Genomic DNA, 22,436 nt, shown 5'->3' with positions numbered 1-22,436 from the left:
CACATATACTGTAATTAACTTCTGTTAGGCTGCTAGCACTCACTTCAACATTACCAAATACAAATGAACTCAAAAATCCAATTCCTACAACCACTTGTCTTCCTTGTTTGGCAACCCTCCATTATTGACAATCAATATGCACTGCTCACGGAGATCAATTAAACACGTATTCAATAGGAGGAAATGGGGGGCAATGAACGAATTGCATTTCCTCATTTGGATATCGATAGGGCAAGGGAGGGTAGGGAATTGAAAGGAAAAACCCACAGTCCCACATCGAAAGATTAATCAAACAATAACAAGTTTATATAGTTAGTTCATCTAATATTAGATAATTGTTTGAAGGTTAAAGTGAATGGGCTTTGGGCTTGCTATTATGTGAGTTTTGGCCCAGGAAAATATTTGGAAATTTTTTTTTTTTTAAGTCGCTGTTACTAACAGCGACTTTGGGCTTTTAATTTTTTTTTTCACTTTTGCTGTTACTAACAGCGACTCTTTCCGAGGCTAGGCTTGGATGTACGGACGCTTATTTTGGAAAATAAGTTTTCACGGAGCTTATTTTTGGAATTAAGTTGTTAAATAATCTTATTTTTTTCAAATTTTCTGTTTAAGTCAATAATTGTACTAAGAGTACCAAGGATGACCAATCCCAAGTGCATAGTGGCATTTCACTTGGAGGAATTTGCTAGTTTTATTTTTATTTATTTATTTATTTTTTGGAAGTCTTAAGAAATGTTCTTTAAGGTAAAAAGAGGTTCCCAAATTATTGAGATCGAGTAAAAATAAATATACTAGAGAGGAAAACGTAAGGTACCTTTATAGTGGAGAATGTAATAGTATTTGTATCAAATGATTGACGTGGAGCGGTCAAAATCTTACTTTACTAGGGAATGTCTTTTATGACCTTTGTGTGTATTTTATGAGGTCTTGCACTTTTTCCTTAGCTTTATTAGTACTATGTGTTTTGGCGTGAAAGCCTCGCATTGGTTGTTATTTGTGAAGTATGCGTTTAATGCAAAGTTTACCTTTTGCTCAATTTGTAGAAACTTTTCTACTTTTAGATAAAATAGTCTTTTTCATTTCATATAAGTCACATTGTACTGCTACACATTTAATGCATCACTTTAACTTCAAACAAGATGGATAATAACAAATTTGTACTTTCGGTATTCGGAAGTTCTACAACAAAACTCGTACAAGATGGCATATTTTCAAGCGTATTCATGACAAAAACTTGGGTACTAGGTTGAACTTCTGCCAGGTTAGTTCCAAATGTTGGGAAATATAGTGATAGTGGTGCTTCTACTTGATTTACAGAACAAGTATGGTGATTTCCTTCCATTCTTGGATGATGAAGAATCAATGGCAATTCGTTTTGAGGACGGGAAACATTCATCTACAAGTTACTAAAGATGGTAATTATTAACGTAGTTATCATAAAAAGCAAATAGGGCAGCTCAATGCTCATGATTATGTATATGCAGATAGACGGCTACACATTATGCTTATTATTTTAAGATATTGTTACATACGAATGTAATATCAAAGTTTTAAGCTTAAATGATTGCAATCAGATATATAAACTAATAGATCAGTCACTGTGGTCATCCACAAAAACTATAACTTAATTATTTTTAGCATTATTGTAGGTCCTCCTTGCACATAATCCAAGCCCTTCATTTTGGTCGATTGTTCCCAAAACTACAAATCACCTTAATGGAACATGGTTCGTACTTGGCACCATAAATAGTGAGGGCATTCTAGAATTTCTAAAGGTAAAAATGCAATGAAACAGCATCAGAGCCTTAATCCCATACGATTGGAATCGACTACATGAACCAATATATTAGTTCTTTCTTATCCATTCATATAAATTTTTATTATCTCAATTTGTACGTTTAGATCCTTTATATCTTTTTTTACTCTTGCCCTCTAAGTTATCTTTGATCTTCTTCATCCTCTTTTTAAGTCCTCGAGTTTTAACTCTATCCTCCTTACCGGTTAGCTATTACCGTCTTTGCGCGTATTCAAACAATCTTAAACAATTCTCTTTCATTTTTACCTCAATATTTGCAACTATTAAACTCTATCTTATATATTTGTTTCGAATTCTATTTGTAAAGCTATGCTAACTCATAAGTGTAGCATTCGCATTTTCGCTATTTCCATCTTTCCAACAAAGATGGGATGGAAACAATGAAAAAAAAATATCGGACAAGGGAAGAAAAGCTAAAGAATATTGCACATGTTTGATATTTAAAACGTGAAAATTTCTGTGATTATATATCAATTATAATAAACTTTTCTCAGAGCCTTACAAATCAGAACAAAAGCAAATGTGTATGAAGAATGCTAATCACTAAATCAAAAACCGATAAACTTACATCAGGTACAATGGCAGCGAAGAGGAATCGATACACCTGGTGGCTTCCTTCTATCTCGAACTATAGCTTCTTTAATCATGGGCAGCTTTTGGTGAATTTTCTTCCAGATTTGATTCACTGCACCATCTGGTGGAATTGGACCGATACCATCAGGATGGCCACTATCATACACAAACATGGGCTGAACTCGAGCCATATTTGTACGAAAATTTTCTCTCTGCTTCATAGAGATGCCTTGAAGATGAGATACAAGCCATTTTGGTTGCAGAGCATCATTAACTGACACAAAAATGGAGAAGTCCGAATAGTCAATCATGCCTTCAAAGGGTAGCTCAATGTGGTCACTAACAATAACAGGAATACAGAGACTTTGAATCGCATCAAAAAGGCGACACGATGTTGGTGTATCTCCAGCAGGATGCAAACAGAAATCAGAGGTCCTCATTCCCTTGATTGATTGCTCCCTACCAGTGGCATTGGGGAATCCTTCCTCCATAATGACACCAGGTTCATTTAGCAGAATGTCCCATAACTTCTCTCGAACCGCACCTCCCTGCATAAAATGAGAGTGTGTCAGGTTACAAGATGGGCTTTGTTGCTTTAGGCTCCGTTTGGTTGAGTAGAAACTATTCCATAGCTTATGTCACCAGCTGACAGCAGTAGCTTCATTCTATTCACCAGAAAACCATTATCTAAAATCATAAATCACTATAATTGTTCGTTTCTACCCCTGGTACCTGTTTCTTTTGAGGTAAAAACGAAAAAAAGATGATAAAAAGAAATATTTCTAGTTCCTTCCAGTACGAGGATAAAAATTTTTGCTCTACACAAGGGGATATTAACTTTCCGCTCACTTGCACTAAACTGATTATATTCTTATCACATACAAGTGCATGGTGATTAGAGGTGTTCAATGAGGCGGGTTGACCCAACGGGTCAAGGAATGGGTCACATTTTAACGGGTCATTAGCGGGTCGGGTCAATTACGGGGCGGGTCATTGATAATACCTTATTTTGTGTATTTTTCCATTTCAATTTCAGTTTTATTAAGTAGAATTTAGATTTAACTATATAACAATTAGAGAAATTACTTTATAGAATAGTTTATTGATGTAATTCTCTAAGATGATAATTCTAGCTTTATTAGAAGGTCATTATGTAAATATATCATTTCAAGCAAAGAAGAAGAAGCAAGCAAAGAATCGGATCAGACTGAGATGCGCGGCCCGCGGAGTTTTACGCGGCTCGCGCGTGCGCGGCACGCGGAGTTCTACGCAGGGTGCGGAGTTCAGTCTGTAGGCTGGGCGGCTATTTCACTTTTCCCATTTCGGCTTTCATTTTCAATTGGATGTTTAGAGGGGTTGGGGGGCGACTTGCAAAGAGGAATAATGAGCAAATCCAATGGCAAGAAGCTTCATCAAATCTTTATAAATAGGCAAGAAAGCTTAGGAATGAGTGGATCGAGCAATTTTTCATTAATATACTTCTTCTTCATTTCTGGTTTGCTATGTTTATGGAGCTTCAAGCTTAAATTTTCATTTCTTGAGGAAGATTGATTGGAAACTTCTAATTACTCATTGTAAGAATTCCTCTACTTAAAATACTTTTGATTATTGAAAAGTTCTTATTATAATCTTATGAATATTGTTTGAATTGGAAATCAACTATTGTTCTTATTATTGCAATATTCATTTATGCTAAATCTATTTGCAAAATAAGTTAGTTTTGTACTTGGATTAATGGTAGCAACTAGATCTAATTGTGAATGCAGATTATGATTGATTAGAATCTAAATGAACTTTTGATTTTGATTGAAGACTATTTGCTTGAATAGTTTTAGCAAACCTGTTGATTCTCTTTTCTTAAAGCTATTGTTGGATTGAATTTATTCTCTGATTGGAATGAATTAACTAATAATAAGAGCTTTACATTCAAACTGCTTTTGATGTTTAGCTACACTTAAGGAGAATAGAAGTATAATCATCTTCACAATAAGTAGTCAAAAGTGAATTTCTTAAGTAAAGCATTCAATGATCAATGAGAAACAAGAAGTATACAATCAACTTAAATCAAGATATCCTTTACATTGATTTTTAGAAAACACCATTGTTATAGATTTCACTTAGTTCATTGCTTGTTCAAGTTATTTTATTTCAGAAAAACAAATCAAAACCCCCCCTTTCTTTGTAGTATTGATTGTTTTCAATTTCATCTTCCAAAGCACATATCATACTAAAACCTTCTCAAATTTCATCTCTCTGTGGATACGAACCTTACTACCCTACTACATTAAGTTGTATTTGGAAAGTAAATGAATTTACTTTTAGTTAGAGTTTAGGCGACTAAGAAAAAAACCTACCAGTCATTAATGGGCCTTGGTGTAAAGGGTCGGGCCGGCGGGTCGAATAATTAAAAGAATTAACTACGAAAAAAATTTATCACTTTTTTTTATATTTTTAAATGATATTATTATATACATAAGTGGGTCGATCCAATGGGCCATAGAGTATAATAAAAAAAACTATTTTATGAACTTTTAAAAATTGGATCGAAGTTGGTCGGATTTAAACGGGTTTTGACCCACCCTGACCCGTTTAGCATTATGACGCGACCCGCCCCGACCACCCAGCTTAATTTTTGACCCAACCCGATCCGACCCGGCCCGTTGAACACCTCTAATGGTGATGCATTTCCCTCGTTAAATAGCAAGTACAGAACACAAAGAGTATTGATTTAGCATGAAGAACAAAATTAGAGAAGTAATATTGCAGATAGGAAATGAGTAACAGATTGCACGAACAAAACACTGACCCTATGCCGATGTTTAGCTCCTTTGTAGAAAAGAAGAGTGTGGCGAGGCTGGTTTTCGGATAAGTGCAATGCAGGGAGCAGATGGGTGTACGGAACAATCACATCCTTAAGCAAAGAAACTTGTGTATGTTGAATTCTCTCTGACGAATTGGCATTCGATGATTTTGTGTCAAGCCGATACCAACCACCAAAGTCTACAACAAGAAGTATTGCCGGAGCTATCTCGTCTCTAACATGCCACATGGCAACAGGGTCTGCCAAATAATTCCTCAAAATTTAAAACCTGAGAATCCAGACACTAAACTATAAACTCATATCGAAATTGTGTTCATGTAAACATCAATATAAGAAGTCCAGGAAGCAACGCCAGAACTATTAGGCACGTCAAAATATACCAGTCCCAACATCTAACAAAAGCCAGAGTTGAGACAGGAACTATCTGAAACTTGATATGATATCAACATGAATAACAATGTCAGAGCCTTAATCCCAAACTTGATGTGAGATGGTGTAACAAAATACTATACTTACTCATCATGAGAAATTCTAATTGAATATCATTTTCTATCCACTAATTGTTCCTAAATGCTTAATCCAATTTTAACATACTTCCATAAATTTAAATCTCAGATCAAAGAAAACAAAAAGGAACATTTGATATTAATACTTCATGGGTTTGTCCATTGTCTCAAAATAAACCCTACCATTGGTTAACTCAAAAAATTCCTTAGGAGTACTAAACTAACCTTCTCTTATTAATCTAGACTGCTATTTAATAAAAAAAATTGGGAGAATTTTGAAAAGATAAACAAAAGTATGGAGTATATATAGAAGAATACTCATTATTTTGGCACTACAACATAATAAGCTTTTAGTAGGATATATTTAGTGACATTTAATTTAAATGTCACTACTTTAAATTTCTAATGATAGATAGAGTGGATTTAGTGACATATATTAGATCCTTTAGCAGGATAATAGCAAATCATACTAAAGCTTTTCGCGACATAGGATTTAGTGACATTTCTCATAAATGTCACAATAGACTATAGTAACAATTCTGTCATTAAGGCTAAATAAAGTGTCACTAAATCACTTTATAGTGGAACTTAAAATAAAAAACAATAACTATTACACTAAAAATATATATAAGTGACATTTATTTTAATGTCACTAAATCCTATGTCATGAAAAATTAATATTTGTTGTACTGTGGGCTAACCCAATAGTAGAATTTATTTTGAGACGTTGAATAAAAGATTGAATTATGAAGATTAATTTTTCTAAACAAAAATGAGTATCATAAATCATCAACTACAACTTGTCATATGCAAGCCCGAAAAAGGCCATGTTCAGTTTATATTTATAAACTTGCAAGGAGGAGCTGTTGATATACTTCATCAGATGAAACTGATGACTATTTTTTATTCTAGTCCAACCATCTGATGGTTATTTAGGCATTCGAGCAGCACAAAAATACACAAAAACCCGTTCTATGTCACCAAGAAGATATTCACCAACTAGAACACGCAAAAGAAAATCTTCGTAAATTACACAAATACAATCAACATTCAACCAAAAGCCTTCTATTTGCCAATTCAAATTTAAAAACCATAAACCTCCTAAAAGTCCTTGGCCCTCCTACCTACACTCATATTGCTCGCAAATAAGCACAAGCTACAACGGAAGCATGGCCACTCATCAAATACCTTCTCAAATAGAGAGGAACCTTTTTCTATTCATTTTCTGCATGCCCCTTGATTTTGTGCTGGACACAATGTCCTTGAGTTTAAGATTATGCTAAGGATAGATTAAATCTTTCGTTATTATCCCATTTCAAATAGAATCTCACTCTTTATTTCAGTTGAGTACTTGAGCCAATATCTATAAAATCTGTTAGCAACAGTAATCTTTCGTTCCTCACTTAACTTTATTTGGGAATTTTACGTCCCTAGAAAGGTTAAAGTTTTGTGTAGACAGCATAATTTCCACAATTATTAGGTATGAGCATATTGTGATAGAGGGGAAGGGGCGGACATCTGTTTTCCATGCATATAATCTCTTAGTGGTGTGTACTCTTTAGAGGTGCGTGCAAAACATTAGCAAGTAAGAATTTGACAAAATGACTTAACATACTATGATATTGATGAAATAAGTTCCATTCTATAATGGCTAAGTGCCCCTAAAAGAAAATCATAATGTTGAAAAAAAAAACTACCACGATTTCACTTTTCATGGTTTTACATTTCATGATAAAAAGTTTACCATCGAAACAGCTCTAACATTGCCATTTAGGCTTCTTTTTGGTATGTTTCACTTTTATTGTTGAGTACTGTAACTAATGCCTTTACAAACCTTGACAAAGTAGTACATTACTCGAGTACCAAAATTAATTGCCACAAGGAATGGCTCCTAATTATGCAGCTTCCATCCTCACAAGAAAAATATCAATAATCCAGGATTGCCTCATGCCATAAGCTTATAAGTCACCACGAAAATACCAACCAATTACACAAATTGTTGTATGAGGCGGTCTCATTGTAAGAAGCACTCCATTCATGGATTATATAGTCTAACAAATACAAATTTTGAGAATATGAACTTTGTGTTTTATGGTCATCTCACTTAGTGACAGTCTCTTACAAGAGTAGCTGAACCAAAAAAAGGATGCAGCGAAGACTCATGCTAAGAGAACGTGTTTAAGACTATGACTTGTATCTATATAATCCTTAATGAAACTAAAAACAACAAGTGACATCAAATCTCACATTTCAACACACTAAATGGTGTTATATTTGAAAGAGGAAAACAGAAAACCTTAGAGCAAAATTAAGGAAGTCTCTCATAAATGTTAAACAAGGCTAATGGTTACTGCCATTCCATAAGTATAAATACCCATGATGGAATTCACCTCAACAAAAGCAATAGCAATGGATACATCATGCATGCAGGTACTTTCCAAAAATGAAGTATTTCATACAAATTTGGAATAAAAATATATAGAATAACCTATTAACTAGAGTGAGTATAATACGATCACTAGTTAGGCCATAGAATCCCCTTGGTTAAATTAGAGCAAAATATCATTGATGATTAGAAGGCAACCTTGCAAGTCTGCAAGAGATGTTAATCTAAAGTCAATATCACCCATCTAAAGTGTCAAAAACACTAGTAAAGATTAAAACATACGCCTAATAGATCTTTTAAGAAAGCATTAAAAACTACTTTGAAAGAAGTATGGTTAGATACTTAGATATCCTAACTGCTAATGCAAGAGTGCAACCATTAATTACACCATAACAAAATTTTGATTGATCGTGAGTCAAACAACACTAACTAAAACAAGGAAAGCCTTTCAGAAAAAAATATTGTACATGGTTCCATATAAGCTATCTTAACACTCCATATTTACACTAGAATGAAAGTCACCCAAAGGATTCTGCTCAGAGTACACTGGTAAAAGACTTCAGACATACATAGAATGACATGAGCTGAAGGAAGGTATATTCATATTCCCAATAGATAGAAGCCTGATCACAACTGAAATTGTAACATGTAAATTTAACATACAGCCTAATGGTTGATTTGAAAAGCCCTCTTTAGAAGAATGAAAGTAGCAAGACTAAAATTGATACAATATAGAAATGCTAACCTCAGACAGGCCATAGGTCATCCATCCTTTCTTAGTACTAGTAACATTTAACATACAAAGCCTAATTCATAGAGACCGTAAGTTCTAGTAAGCGATAAGAAAAAAGGGTTTATTTCTACAGATAAGCCTTATAGAATAAGCCTAAATGTCTCACTAAATTGAGACTCTCGGGTTGCAAGCATGACATTTATAGCAAAACCAACAATTTTAATGTCTAATTCCGTGTCACATAATTTCCTAATCTTCCTACAAATCGCGAATTAAAAAAAAGAAAATTTGCTTTTTTTCAACAATTTTGCTAGCGAAACTTATGTTACACTGGTCTAATTATTAGTGTTCTGTGTCCAAGCTGCATGTATGAGGAAATCTAGCAACAAAGTACTAACAAACAGTATAAAGTATAGGGATTTTCACTACAAATCAATAAAACATGAATTGTATGCTTCCCTTTTTATCAGCACAATACATCTCTAAATTTTAGCATAAACATTTCAAGTTCATAAATTACAAATATTATACAGCTAAAACTGCATCAAAAAGCCAAGGGAATTTTAATCATACCTGTTAAAACAAAAACATGATTACGACCACCAGATTTCTTCCAACTATCAGAATTCTTAACAAGATCAACAACTTGTCTTTGTCTCTGATAATCTTCATTCCCAGTTTTCTTCCTAAACACATTTCTATCCAAACTAAGCTGCATTTCAGCACTCAAAGTAGCAAAAAACGGTACAAAAATCACATCAGCTTCACTCTCATCAAAAACCCTTGTAGCAAATGACCCACTTCTCAAATTCTCAGAAGTTAGAAGATCACCCAAAATCCAATATTCAGCACTATACTGTTTGATCACGGGATTTTCTGGGTAGGGTGGGTACGTGAGATTTCCAGAAAATTTTGACCCGGGTTCATGATCTGGATCATTTGGGATCCTAGAATCAGGGGGTAAAGACCAGTATTTTTCTAAAAGACCATAATTAAAAGAAGTGGGTAGGTTAAAAATGTAAACTTTAAGTAAATTGTGGTGATTTGGGAAGGAAAGTTGGGAAGTGGAAGAGGGATTGTATGTATTGGAGATGGGTTGATTGAAAAGGAGGAAGAGAGAAAAAGAAAGGGTGCATAGAAGAGAAAAAGAAAGAAAAAAATTGGAAATTGAACAAGTTAAAGATGATGAAGATGATGTTAGAGTGTTCTTTAACGCCATTTTAGTGAAATCAATGAATTTTTGCAGTTGGGTTTTGGCTTTGGTTTTGGTTTGTGCTACAACCTACAAGGTAGAAGTAGATCTTTACAGTGTGTGCGAGTGAAGGAGGAGGAGAAAGTGTTCGTTTCACTTTAGGATTAAAAAAGTCGGTGGCTTGTGGGAAAGAATTAGAAATGGAAAATGTGTGTGTGTGTGTGTGGGGGGGGGGGGGGGGGGGGGGGTGAATATTGGGACTTTTGAAAGGTAGGCAAGAGCCTCCCCCAATATATGTGTTGGAACTTAGAAGAGATGTTGAATAGACCTGTTTTTGGATAGACAATTAGGCTTGGTTTGAGTTTCCATACAAATGAGAATGACAAAAAAATCACACTCTAGTTATATAGGCGGATCTGAACACTTTAAGAAAATTTAAAATTTAAATGGGTAAAACCTGCCCATAGCAGACTAAAAATTACTAGTCAATAAGTCGAATAAATCTGCATTTAATCAAGTCAAAAATAATTGAACCCAAAAATGATTAAATCTATAAACAACTCAGCTCAAAATTAATTGAATGATGAGGTTAGAAAGGAGTACTTTTTTCCTTATAACAATAAAAGTGAAAATAAATTACAATCATCGTTGTTAATAGAATATGATTAAAACTTAAAACTAAAAGCACGTATTTTTGGGTTGTTTTGCATGAAATGTACTATTTAAGTAACTTATTTACATGGTAATAAAGTTCACAACCTCAAACATGTATTCTAATTTATAATTTTTATTATGACTTATTACCACCTTTTCAAGTGCTAATGGATGAAATAAATACTAAACACAGTCAAGTAACAATAATTTTTCAAACAAAAATAAACTAAATTTTGACTACCATTTCCACTATTTGATACCACAGTCAAATGAACAGCAAAAACAATAGAGTACAAGTACTGACTAATATGCACAAAACTTTGTGGAAAATGGATCACAATGACACAAGCCAGCCATCCTGAAAAGAAAGAGTAGAACAATACTCTTGAAATTCAATTACATCGAGAATTTAGTGGGAAAAAATGTTGATAGTGGGAGAGATGAGACAGGGAAGAAAGAAAAGGAGATGAGAGGCACAGGATCTATTCCCTACTATATCTAGACATTACCAAAAGAAGTAGCCTAATTTAACAAAGACATTGATATCTTGGGTCGAACTAGCTAAACTAATGTTCTAGTTCTAGCTCAATCTCATCAAAGTTCCAGTCTCTAACTTGATCCCTTCTCACAGCACGGCTTCTGATTAGTCGTGGAGTACCAGAAATATCTACATTGTGGTTCGGCACATCTGGCTGTGGAGTCACTTTAGATGATGACATGACTGCGTTCCCCCTGGGTGGAGGAACAGAAAGCTTCTTGATCAAACAGTTGGCCATTGCTGAACACCTCCCATCATTGTCTGAGCTAGACACAGAGTAACTTCTGAATGAATGTGACGGGCTTTCTACACCATGGCACACAAGGCAGGCGAGGCTCATTCTTAGTCTCTATTCTGGCAATGATTAGCCTGCTAAAAACATCACAGCACTAAGTCAAAAACTAATTACAAGAAGCTCCAATTCTCCCCAAAAAAAGTTACAAGCAGAGCCATTTCTTTCCGGGGTCTTTGGTAGGACTCTAAGAGAAGCAATTCACCATTCAAATCATAGAAGTATGAAACATAAGCAATCCTTCAGCTAGTCAACAGAAGAAGAAAGCCGATACAATAACACAACTTAACAGAAGTCAAAAGGAAAAGAAGTTTACAACTCGGGAAGCACCTTCAGTTCCCAAATCCCAGGGCCTTAGTTCGATTACAATGCCTAAGATTTATCCCCTACAAGCCCCGAGTTAGGGGCATCACTTAAGTTTATAACAGGCTAGAAAATAGAAATATGAGTACACAATTCCAATAGTTGCAGCAAGGAACAATACCTATTTTGCAACCAATGCATAATTTCAACTTAGAACCAAATTTTCAAATGACAAGTCAACATTCATGGATCCCCCCACACTAACGGCTAACCATTTTAGTCGAACAACGCAAAAGCCTTGAACCCATAATTAGAAACAAGCTTCCAACTCCTCATCCATTCTTCTTCCAATTGTGCTATTTATGGTGCAAATGCAAATATATAAGAATGAAGGAACGGTCTCAAGTGTCATCATCAATTTCCAGAAATTCATGTTCAAAAGCCCTAATGATCAAATTACATCTGATTCAATACAGGAGCACCACAACAAAATAATCAACTTTGAGGTGATTTCCCAATTCGCAGAACTAACCACAAATTCCCAAAACCCTAAATTTCTACTACTTGAATTTAAGAATAAAAACCCTAAATTAAAAAAAAAATTGAACAAAAAAGGCAACAAAGCAATCAGATCTATAATGATAAGTAATCATCACATAAATGAATCAAACAATAATCACAATAAACATAAAGTAATCACAAAATAAATAACTTCCATAACAATTGCAATAATTAATAAACTAATTATTACTTTCAACGCAAAGAAAATGAAATATTTCCAGGAAAAAAAATGGAGATCGGAGAAAGTAACCGAACCTTATTTCTAATCGTATGTATCTCTCTTCCTAGGTTTCTCTCTCTTGAAAGCAAAACAGAGCGTATTGATTGGATAATCGTGGGGAAGATGTAAAAATGATGAAGAATGATTGTGCGAGTAGAGTGAATCAAGAATCTTGAAGGTGTAGATTTAAATTCTTGTTTAGTGTAGTAAAGTTTTACTCCTGTTAGTGTATCTTCAGTTGGAGTACTTTAGCTATTGACTTGATATTCTACTGGGTTGGCTATTAAACATATTATATTATAAACTCAATTTGAATTAGTTAAGGAGAGGCCGAGAGGGTTCATTTTGGGACGGTTTAGTTGAATGAATCAAATTGTTCGTCGGTTGTGCTTGATTTTTAGATACAAACTACATTGTATTTGGACTTTTTTGCAAGTAAATTTCAGGAAAATTTATTCTTAATATTTTGAAGTTTTTTCTATTTTCTGTTAATAATCTCACATTTTGAAAGGTTTTAAATAATTTAATATTATTAACAAAGGTCCATTCGCATCCAAATGCATATAAAGGTTGGATTATTTAAACTTTTTCAAAAGGTAAGATTATTAACAAAGAATGAATAAATAGGTTGGATTATTTAGAATAGTTTATTCTAAATTTTATTTGAGTAAATTTGGATTTTAAATACAAACTACAGCTTAGGTAAAGTGTGATATTGATTAATAAGATGTCCTTTGACCAAGTGTAAAAACCAAATATAAATAGAAAGCATTTTAGAGATAAAATATAGTTGATTGTTCTGAGTGATCATATTCAATATAAACCAACTTTGATTAATATTTAATCAGATAAAAAACACCAAAAACATAAAATGCTCATTGAACTAATTACGATTGTATAGTTATTACTATTGGATTGGTTATAGTTTTAATTGTGAATTAAAACATAAATTAAATCACCATAAGTAGGCATGTTAAAGTAACATGTAACTTATGTAAGAGATGAAGAAGATTCATTGATGAACTTTTGCGCATTGATTTTAGTTTTTCCTCATATAACACTCTTAACATTCTTAGATACTCTACACACATTATTCACCTAAGAATTAATTAGAGATAGGATTTGTTGAAACAGTCGTATTATTAGAAGATTTCATTAGTCGTTTTTAGCGTCTAATTTTTCTTATATATTTGTTCGTTACTAATTATAATTTAATTAGTGATGGTAGTAATTTGAAAAATCTCCACAATGATTTGAAACTTGTTAATTCGTAACGTGATTATGAATCGTAACAAGTAACGTAAACTTTGGAGGTAAAACTTAAAGTTGAGCAACTACCCATAACAGTTAGAGAAAATTTTAATTATTACCCAAGCATATTATATAACCATGGTGGGAGTAAATTAAATATTTCACACATATACAAGTGATTTTTAAACATGAAGTACAAGTTACATAACTTGTTACATGTACAACAATTTTTACCCAAACCTTAAACTATCTTATATAAACATTTCTTACACCATATTAGACCAAATTGAGGATATAAATCACCTCAAATTAGCCCCAAAACAGCAGCCCCTAGCTACCATACTAGCCCTCTTTTAGCCCCAAAACTCACTTGCACACTCCACCAAACTCTCTACCCAAAGCCCTAATTGTTCTTACTCAAAAACACCATCATAACAAGCATACAAACATAAAATCAAGAAATATTTGCTGTCCATATTTTCAGCTCCATCAACCTTCTTTCACTCTTCATTTTACTTCTTATTTCATCCATAAGCATAGTTGAAGTTCAACCATACAATTCCTAGCAAAAACACCTTCTTTTCTCATCAAATCTTCTTCAAAAGCCCATTTAAAACTTCTGAAAATTTATGTTTATAAACTCAAATCTCCCATAAAAATAATCTTCATCTTAAGAGCTTTCCATAGACACCAAACTTGAAGAAATCCACCAAGTATAGATTGAAGAGTTGGAGAAGAGACTTGAAGGGCAAGGACCCGAAGTTAGAACCGCTTCTAAGAACGCGTAGGAGCTTACGGAATAATTATATAGGTTTGGAGTCGAGGTATGTCACATGGGGTGATTTTTAAATGATTTAAGAACAAGTTGGGAAAGTTTGTGTATAAACTTGTTTTTTTTAAAAAAAAAAAAATAAAATTCTCAAAGAGAAGTTCTTAAATCTTGAAAAATGATGTCAAAATGATAAATTTGAGTATGGAATAATTTATTACATGTATTATTATTGTGGGCATCATGCATGTTGATTTTATAAATTATTGTATGTTAAAGGCATGTTTAACACTACTTTGTGAAAGTTATTGTGATGGAAATGATTATATGAATTTGAAAATATTTGAAATTCATTTTAAAAGAAATTTCCAGTAGCTATATGTTAAGAAAATTTCTTGGATACTTTTTGTTGAGATTATTTGTTAAATTGATATTTTAATGGATTTTAAGGTATTAAATACTCTTATTATAAAACATGGTATTAGATGAACTCTTCATCATCAAAAATAATTAATAAAAACATATTATAATGTCTCCAACAAGATTTGTGATTTTTGAATAATCGTTAAATTGTTTAACGGTAAATTGTAAAATGGTAAAATATAAAATAATTACCAAACAAAGATATATGGCCTTGAAATTTTTATCACATACTCATATGGACAATAGGTACTTAATAATTTTTACTCGGTTATTAATAATCGGTAAGTTTGAAAACGGTAAAATACAAAATAAATACTAAATGACGTCTTTTGGACATGAAAATTTTATGAGACATTTATATAAACAGTACATACATGTTCAAAAATTTATATGGATTTTCGTGATCATATATGGACTTAAATAAATTTTATTCGGTTTATCGGTAAAATAACGATATTAATTATTAAAAAAATACCCCACATGGTTTTTAATGGTTATTTAAAATTTTATACCCATTAAAATAGCTTCTGAAATATCATATAATTTTTATAATATTTTATTCAAACTCAAATAATTTTAAACCTATTTTATTCTATTTATCGATAAAATATCTATACAAAATAATAAAACATCATACATGAGTTTTATAAGTTCAAATGGCCTAATAAACATGCTATATGACTTCTGGAACTTTGGTATAATTTTATAAAATAAATTATTAATTTTTTACTAATTTATCAAATTAATAGAAAATGTTTATTTATTAAAAAGTGTAATATTGTTAATTAAATTTGGGTAAAAATAGACCTATATAAAAAATTTATAATTATATTAATAACCTACTGCCTCATAGTATAAATTAAGTTTAAATTAGATGGTTTATAAATTTTACAGATTTAAGACACCATTTAAAACGTTAAATATCCAAATTGTCGAAAATAATTGTAAGATCGTTATAAATTCGCATAATCAATTATAATCTGATGGGACAACCTTAAATTCATTTTAAATAAGGTATTATAATGACTTGATTAATTTGGGCCTTGTTGGAGAATTAATATGTACTTTGTAAATCAATTATCGATTTTATTACCGGCAGAACTATCTCGTATTTAAGAAAATAGTGGTTTATTAAATCTTCTGTCGTAATGATTTTATAGACTTATAAATCATATTCTAGTTGTTTGAATGAATTTCAAAACCCTTTTAAGTTATATTTACTTTAAGAAGGATTGAAACGAAACATTTTAGTGGTTTCTTAAAAAAAATCGTATTGAACTTTAATCACTTTTTGTTACGATGCATTTTTATACATGATAGTGATGCCCCAATATAATACAAAGGTTGTGTTTAATAATATGATTATGCTTAGGATGTTTTACCCATGTGGGAAATATTATGATTTGATTTTGTGAAGTCGCAAATAAAGTATGTTTTGCTATGTGCAAATAAAAGATGTTTATCATATAGAAAAAGTTAATATTTTTGAATTTTAAATGCTATTAAATTTACAAGATATATATTATGTACAAAAAAATATTTTAGCCTAAATGGCGGGTACATATGCCACAGCAAATGTTGTGTGCATGATTAAACGGCTCACCAATGCTGAGCGCGTATTGTTCACAATACTATTGTGTTACACTTGTCGGACATGTCGCGGACGGTAGACCGACTACCACACGAGTAACAGGATGACTCACAGAGTACCCATGTAAACTTATGATATGAGTTTGTAATTGATTTGGATCTATTGAGATCTTATGATTTATGATGAAAAATGAGAATTTGAAATTACTATAGAGCCATTGAACTGGATTTGAATCATAATATGATTTATCAAATGAAAAAGCATATTTCAAAATGAATTTACTCAAATAAAAAAAAATTTTAATAACTTGTTTGACGGACACCAGTGTGTTTATACTCAGCCTTTTTGCTGATACTATGCTTTGTATGTTTTTCCAATGGTTTTGTTTTTAGAGTAAACCCCTATGGCACCTCGACGGAGAATGGATATGCGAGCGGAAGATGAACCCGAGTTGGAGTATGACTCCCCTTTTGTTTAGATCTCTTTATTGTATTTGAGAGACTATTAGTTTAGATTTAGACTATTTTAAGGATGTAATTTGAACTTTGGACTTATTTCGATTTGGTTGTAATTTTCCTATATTTTGGACAGTTAAGACTTCCGTTATATTGCTTTGGTTTGGTTCAAGTATTATACTTGGATATTGGTTTGACCTTTAAGTAACCCCTTAATTGTGTTGGCAAAAGTAAGCTTCTGCTTGATTAATACTAAATTCCAATTAGTGTTTGCCTTCATGATTCGAGGCGGTTACATTTGTCTTATCATATAATAGTATACGTGGTGATCCAATCGGTGCTCGTGGACAATTAGTAAAGAAATAGCGATTAACGTTCTAATATCTCTGTTCGGTGCATTTTATACCCAGTGCATTTGACGTACCAATTATTTTTTAATGCATTTTTAGAGATATTGAGGTTCGAAAATTGCTTTAAAAAATTGTATAAAAAGATAAACAACAAGAATGAAAAGGAAGTAAGGAAGTAAATAATTCATATTTTAATATGCTTGAGATTCAATTTTAGATGTAAAGATAAATGTTATCTAAAATTACGCCCTCAGGACTAATATAATCGTACAATAACTACATATTCTAACGGAGAACATAAATATAAGGGGTGTCAAACAGGTCGGGTTGGGTCATTTTCAGGTTCGGATCATATATAAATGGGTCAATAAACTCTTAACCTGAACCTGACCCATTTAATTAATGGGTCAAAAATTGAAACCCCGACCTGATCTGTAGCAGATCGGATCAACCTGCTAATGACTCATTTAACCTACTTTTTTTTGAGGTCATTAAATTCATATATTTCAGGTCATTTGACCCATTTAACCTTAATTAAAGGCTTCCTCCAAAAATAAACGTATGCCACTTAATGCAGCGAGCACACGGTATTCTTTAGTAAAAGGCGAAAGAATAGTTCGCTTTGTGCTCACGGCGTGGCTGCGTAAGTTGGTATGAGATCTGTGGAAGTGATTTAAAGGAATTTTCTTTTATTAGTATCTTTCATAGCCGATGTGGGACAACTTCCTTTGTTATTGAAAGTCATCTTCAGCTGACAAATCCCTTAGCCGATGTGGGACAACTTCCTTTGTTATTGAAAGTCATCTTCAGCTGACAAATCCCTCAATACATGGTAATTGGTATTATCTTAGTTTTACGAAGTATTTGACAAATGTTGATCCGTCTTAAATTTAATAAATGGGTTAAACAGGTTTTTTTCGGGTTTAAATATTCAACCTGAACCTAACCCATTTAATAAACAGATCAGGTCGGGTTGACCCATTTAATTAGTTGGGTCGAAAATCTAAACCCAAACCCGCTAATTTCGAGTCGGTTTCAGATCAGGTTAGCAGGTCGGGTCAGCTTTTGCCAGCCCTAATAAATATATTCCAACCACATTATCTACATATCCTCAAGAAGATAATCTACTTTCTAGGCATGGATAATCATTAAACATGGATTCTAGTCCTCGAGTAAATGACACTATTAATTAGCAAAATCCATTTTAAAACCATAATTCATAACTATGCAATATTTCATAAACTAATGAAAACCAAAACACAATATCACATTACCACTAAAAAAACCAAGTATTTTTTTATGCTTTAAATCTTGATATTGTCTGCAAGTTCATTGTCAATCATTTCTCCTTTTATTTAAAAACATCACAAGTTTTTATAATTTTAAATGCCTTATTTATGATCTTAAGTTGTAAAATCTCAAGCGTCTATACATAGAAATTTGCATACACCTCACAGTAACATAGCATATAGTAATGTCAAAAATTATTTTGTATGAATATTGTCTTACAACGAACAGGAATATAGTGCATTTGATGAAGTAGACTATAAATCAAGGAGGTCGAACTTCATACAACCTACTTACCTGAACGGATTCTTGAGTGATCACATAGACTCATGGCCTAGGTTGTTGACCTCCATTGCACATTGTGGAGGGGCAGCTGCCTAAGATCTCCTCAAGAGGGAGAGTCTACGTCATAATTTGTGTTAGTGGGGCTTGCGTACGCACAGCCCTTGTCCAATTTAGTTTTAATTTTTTAGCGACCTTAAACTTGAGTAAGTTTGATTTTAATTTATGACGGAATTTCAATATGACTAATATTTAAAAGACATAAAATTTAGGTTTTTTGGAGTGAAAAATTGTTAGATTCATTGATAGATAATATGTTAATATTATCTTGTTAATATTCTGTAAAGATATATTTTGTGTAATTTAGGTAATTGTGTATTCTCAATATCTTAGGTTGTACATATCCTATATATATTGATTTAATGAGAATACTCAAGGAGAGCAGAATCTCACTATTCTACATGGTATCAGCCTCCACCTAGGGTTTTCTTTCTTTTACAAACCCTATTCGATCCTACACCTTCTTCTCGCCGTCACCTCCTTCAACAATGGCCGGTCATGATGATGCTCAAAACCCTCCTCCTCCTCCTCCTAATACACAAACCACAACCGTTTTCCATCCGGCTTTCGCCGTCTCGAACATCAAAAACCACATTTGTATTGGCCTTGATCATGAAGCCAGCCAATATGCAACGTGGGTAGAGCTCTTTCAAATAACGGCATGCGCTTTTAATGTCCTTGATCACATTGACGCTTCTGTGCCCCATCCGAAAGAGGTCGATGATGCTACATGGAAACGCCTTGATGCTACAGTGAAACAATGGGTCTATGGAACTATTTCTAGGGACCTTGTTAACACAATCATGAAACCGGGTGCCACGGCTCTTGAATTATGGACCCGTCTTGAGGAAGTTTTTCATGATAACAAGCACACTAGGGCTGTGTATTTGGAGAAACAGTTTACGGAAACAAAACTCGAACATTTCTCTAATATGTCCGACTATTGTAACCAAATCAAGCTTCTTGCGGATCAACTTGCTAATGTTGATTGCCCGGTATCCGACCGTAAGATGGTTATGCAACTTATTACGGGGCTTACTAAGGGTGAATACGATACCGTGGCTGCCATCGTCTCCCAATCCGACCCAACACCAAGCTTCAACAAAGCCCGTTCTATGTTTATTTTGGAAGAAACTCGCCAAAATAAACAAGACGAATCACAGTCCGGACAACAAGCCTATGTCGCCCACTCCTCTCCGGTACAGCAGCCGGCCACCGTGGCTAACACCCAGTCGCCGTCGGGTCATCAGCAGACCAAGGGGAAGGGTCGTGGCAAGGGTCCTAATGTCAGGTCTAAGGGTCGTGGTAAAAAGGGAAATGCAAACAACAACAATCAACAACAGAATCAGCAGGCCCCTCTTTGGGAGTTCCAATATCAGTGGCCTCAGCAGGGCCAATGGGCCTCCCCCCATGCCCTTTCCCTACTGGGCCAGCCCACTACCAGCCGCAACAAGTTCCGCAACAACAACAATACCGGGGTTACGCTTATATCTTTGGGGGTTCCGCAACAAGTTCAGCAGCAGGCCCACTACTCTGTCCACGGCCAACCCATGTTTCCCACGGATTTGGGTCACGCTTATAGCTCGATGAGTCTTCAACCTTCTGACAATGGTTGGTACATGGATACGGGAGCAACTTCACACATGACTTGTGATTCCGGTAATTTTTCTAAACTGTTTAATTTGAGCACTCCTCAGTTTATTTTAGTTGGTAATGGCAACCGTATTCCGATTCATGGTTATGGCTCCACTTATACTCCCCCACCTAACCCTTTTCACCTTAAAAATGTCCTTTTTGTTCCTAACATTATTAAGAATTTAATTTCTGTTAGAAAATTTACATGTGATAATTCTGTCTCTGTTGAGTTTGACCCTCTCGGTTTTTCTGTGAAGGACCTTCTTTCGGGCACAACTCTAGCGAGGTGCAATCTGGCAAAATTCATCTCTCTCTTGCTGCTCTTTCTCCTTCAATCTGGCATCATCGACTTGGACACCCGGGCGAACCAGTTTTTAATTTTCTTAGAAAGCACAATTTAATTAATTGTAATAAGAGAAATAGTTCTCAATTTTGCTATTCTTGTCCTTTGGGTAAACATGTACGTCTACCTTTTAAGTCCTCTACTTCTATTACTTTTTCTCCGTTTGATATCATTCACGCAGATTTATGGACATCTCCTATTTCTAGCAAATTGGGTCATAAATTTTTTTTGGTTTTGCTTGATGATTTTTCTCATTTTCTGTGGGTGTTTCCGATTAAATATAAATCGCAAGTCTATGATATTTTTCTTACCTTTCGGACATTTATTAAAACTCAGTTTGAGAAGGACATTAAAACTTTTCAAACCGATAATGGTCGTGAATTCGATAATTCCCCATTTCACAAATTTTGTGCGTCTATTGGCATGGTTTTTCGTTTCTCTTGCCCAAACACATCCTCACAAAATGGCAAAGCCGAAAGAATTATTCGCACTATCAATAATATGTCCCGTACTATTCTTTTTCATGCCTCTCTTCCTCCTTCCTTTTGGGTCTATGCTGTTTATATGGTAGCTTATATCCTTAATATCCTACCTTCTACAACCATACATAACAAAACTCCTACGGAAGTTTTGTACCGTAGAGTGCCTACTTATGATCACCTTCGTGTTTTTGGTTGTCTTTGCTACCCAAATCTTACTTCCACGACTCCCCACAAGCTTGCACCTCGGTCTAAACCATGTGTTTTCCTCGGGTTCCCATCCAACCATCGAGGTTATTTATGCTACGATTTATCATCCAATAAAATCATCATCTCCCGTCATGTTAATTTTGTAGAGGATCATTTTCCCTTTTCATCATTAACAAAGTTACGTTCTTCTGACTATGATTTTCTATCTACACACGAGTCTGCCATTCATCCTTTACATTTGCAGGCCCAGCTTCAATCAAGCCCAATAACTCAAACTCCTCAACCCGCCCAACCTTTCAATGCAAGCCCAACACCCACTTCTCCTATTCCTATTCACGGATCCCCTCCTCCAACAAACTGTGGCGCAACTCATCAGGCCCAAGCCCAACCACGGTCTGCACAGCCCAGTCCACATCATACCTCCCCTAGCCCGCCCAACTCCCCAAATCGCCGTAACTCCCATTTGATCCAATTCGGGTCAATGCCACCTAGTCCGGTTAATTCCTCTCAATCTAGGCAAACACTTCCACCTTCTCACACTATGGTCACTCGTGCCCAAAGTGGGATTTTCAAGCCAAACCCCAAATATCAAGCCAATATTACGGTTCCAGCTATTTCTCCTTTACCCAAAAATCCGAAATTAGCCATGCTTGATCATAATTGGAATACTGCCATGAATGAGGAATTTGATGCTCTTACTAAACAG

General features: G+C 34.0%; 2 protein-coding genes and 2 non-coding genes across 7 annotated transcripts; 1 reads left to right on the top strand and 3 right to left on the bottom strand.

Moving 5' to 3' along the window:
• Nucleotides 1-1,074: 1,074 nt before the first annotated feature.
• On the bottom strand, nt 1,075-10,253 carry LOC130809891 (probable arabinosyltransferase ARAD1). Of its 3 annotated transcripts, none has more exons than XM_057675743.1 (4): nt 9,409-10,247; nt 5,196-5,449; nt 2,385-2,937; nt 1,075-1,406 (listed from the first exon to the last, which is right to left on the bottom strand). In XM_057675743.1, the coding sequence occupies exons 1-3, from the start codon at nt 10,052-10,054 to the stop codon at nt 2,386-2,388; spliced, it is 1,452 nt and encodes a 483-aa protein (XP_057531726.1). In that variant the 5' UTR covers nt 10,055-10,247; the 3' UTR covers nt 1,075-1,406; nt 2,385. The 3 variants fall into 3 exon arrangements, with proteins under 3 accessions (XP_057531726.1, XP_057531727.1, XP_057531725.1); XM_057675744.1 differs by having other exon boundaries at nt 1,075-1,396; XM_057675742.1 differs by lacking the exon at nt 1,075-1,406 and having other exon boundaries at nt 2,254-2,937; nt 9,409-10,253.
• A 650-nt stretch (nt 10,254-10,903) lies between these two features.
• Nucleotides 10,904-12,898, bottom strand: LOC130809890 (uncharacterized). Of its 2 annotated transcripts, none has more exons than XM_057675741.1 (2): nt 12,631-12,898; nt 10,904-11,588 (listed from the first exon to the last, which is right to left on the bottom strand). In XM_057675741.1, exon 2 carries the CDS (start codon nt 11,557-11,559, stop codon nt 11,248-11,250), a length of 312 nt encoding a protein of 103 aa, XP_057531724.1. In that variant the 5' UTR covers nt 11,560-11,588; nt 12,631-12,898; the 3' UTR covers nt 10,904-11,247. The 2 variants fall into 2 exon arrangements, with proteins under 2 accessions (XP_057531724.1, XP_057531723.1); XM_057675740.1 differs by having other exon boundaries at nt 10,904-11,591; nt 12,631-12,894.
• A 5,061-nt stretch (nt 12,899-17,959) lies between these two features.
• Nucleotides 17,960-18,075, bottom strand: LOC130811938 (U5 spliceosomal RNA). The gene has a single exon (XR_009041551.1). It is a non-coding gene; the product is annotated as a U5 spliceosomal RNA (small nuclear RNA).
• Nucleotides 18,076-19,010: 935 nt separating this feature from the next.
• On the top strand, nt 19,011-19,169 carry LOC130811923 (U1 spliceosomal RNA). Its single transcript, XR_009041537.1, has one exon. It is a non-coding gene; the product is annotated as a U1 spliceosomal RNA (small nuclear RNA).
• Nucleotides 19,170-22,436: the final 3,267 nt, after the last annotated feature.

Source organism: Amaranthus tricolor, chromosome 4 (assembly GCF_026212465.1).
Source record: "Amaranthus tricolor cultivar Red isolate AtriRed21 chromosome 4, ASM2621246v1, whole genome shotgun sequence".
NCBI lineage: Eukaryota > Viridiplantae > Streptophyta > Magnoliopsida > Caryophyllales > Amaranthaceae > Amaranthus > Amaranthus tricolor.
The sequence above is the reverse complement of the archived record's forward strand: the minus strand, read 5'-3'. Positions and strand labels throughout refer to the sequence as shown.

What these genes read in the sequence shown, in the direction of transcription:
- LOC130809890 (XM_057675741.1), bottom strand. Translation starts at nt 11,559, where the DNA reads ATGAGCCTCGCCTGCCTTGTGTGCCATGGTGTAGAAAGCCCGTCACAT.
- LOC130809891 (XM_057675742.1), bottom strand. Translation starts at nt 10,054, where the DNA reads ATGGCGTTAAAGAACACTCTAACATCATCTTCATCATCTTTAACTTGT. An exon ending in TCATGTTTTTGTTTTAACAG is followed by an intron (nt 5,450 to 9,408) that starts GTATGATTAAAA and finishes ATTATTTGGCAG; the next exon opens with ACCCTGTTGCCATGTGGCAT. An exon ending in GAGCTAAACATCGGCATAGG is followed by an intron (nt 2,938 to 5,195) that starts GTCAGTGTTTTG and finishes CATTTTATGCAG; the next exon opens with GGAGGTGCGGTTCGAGAGAA.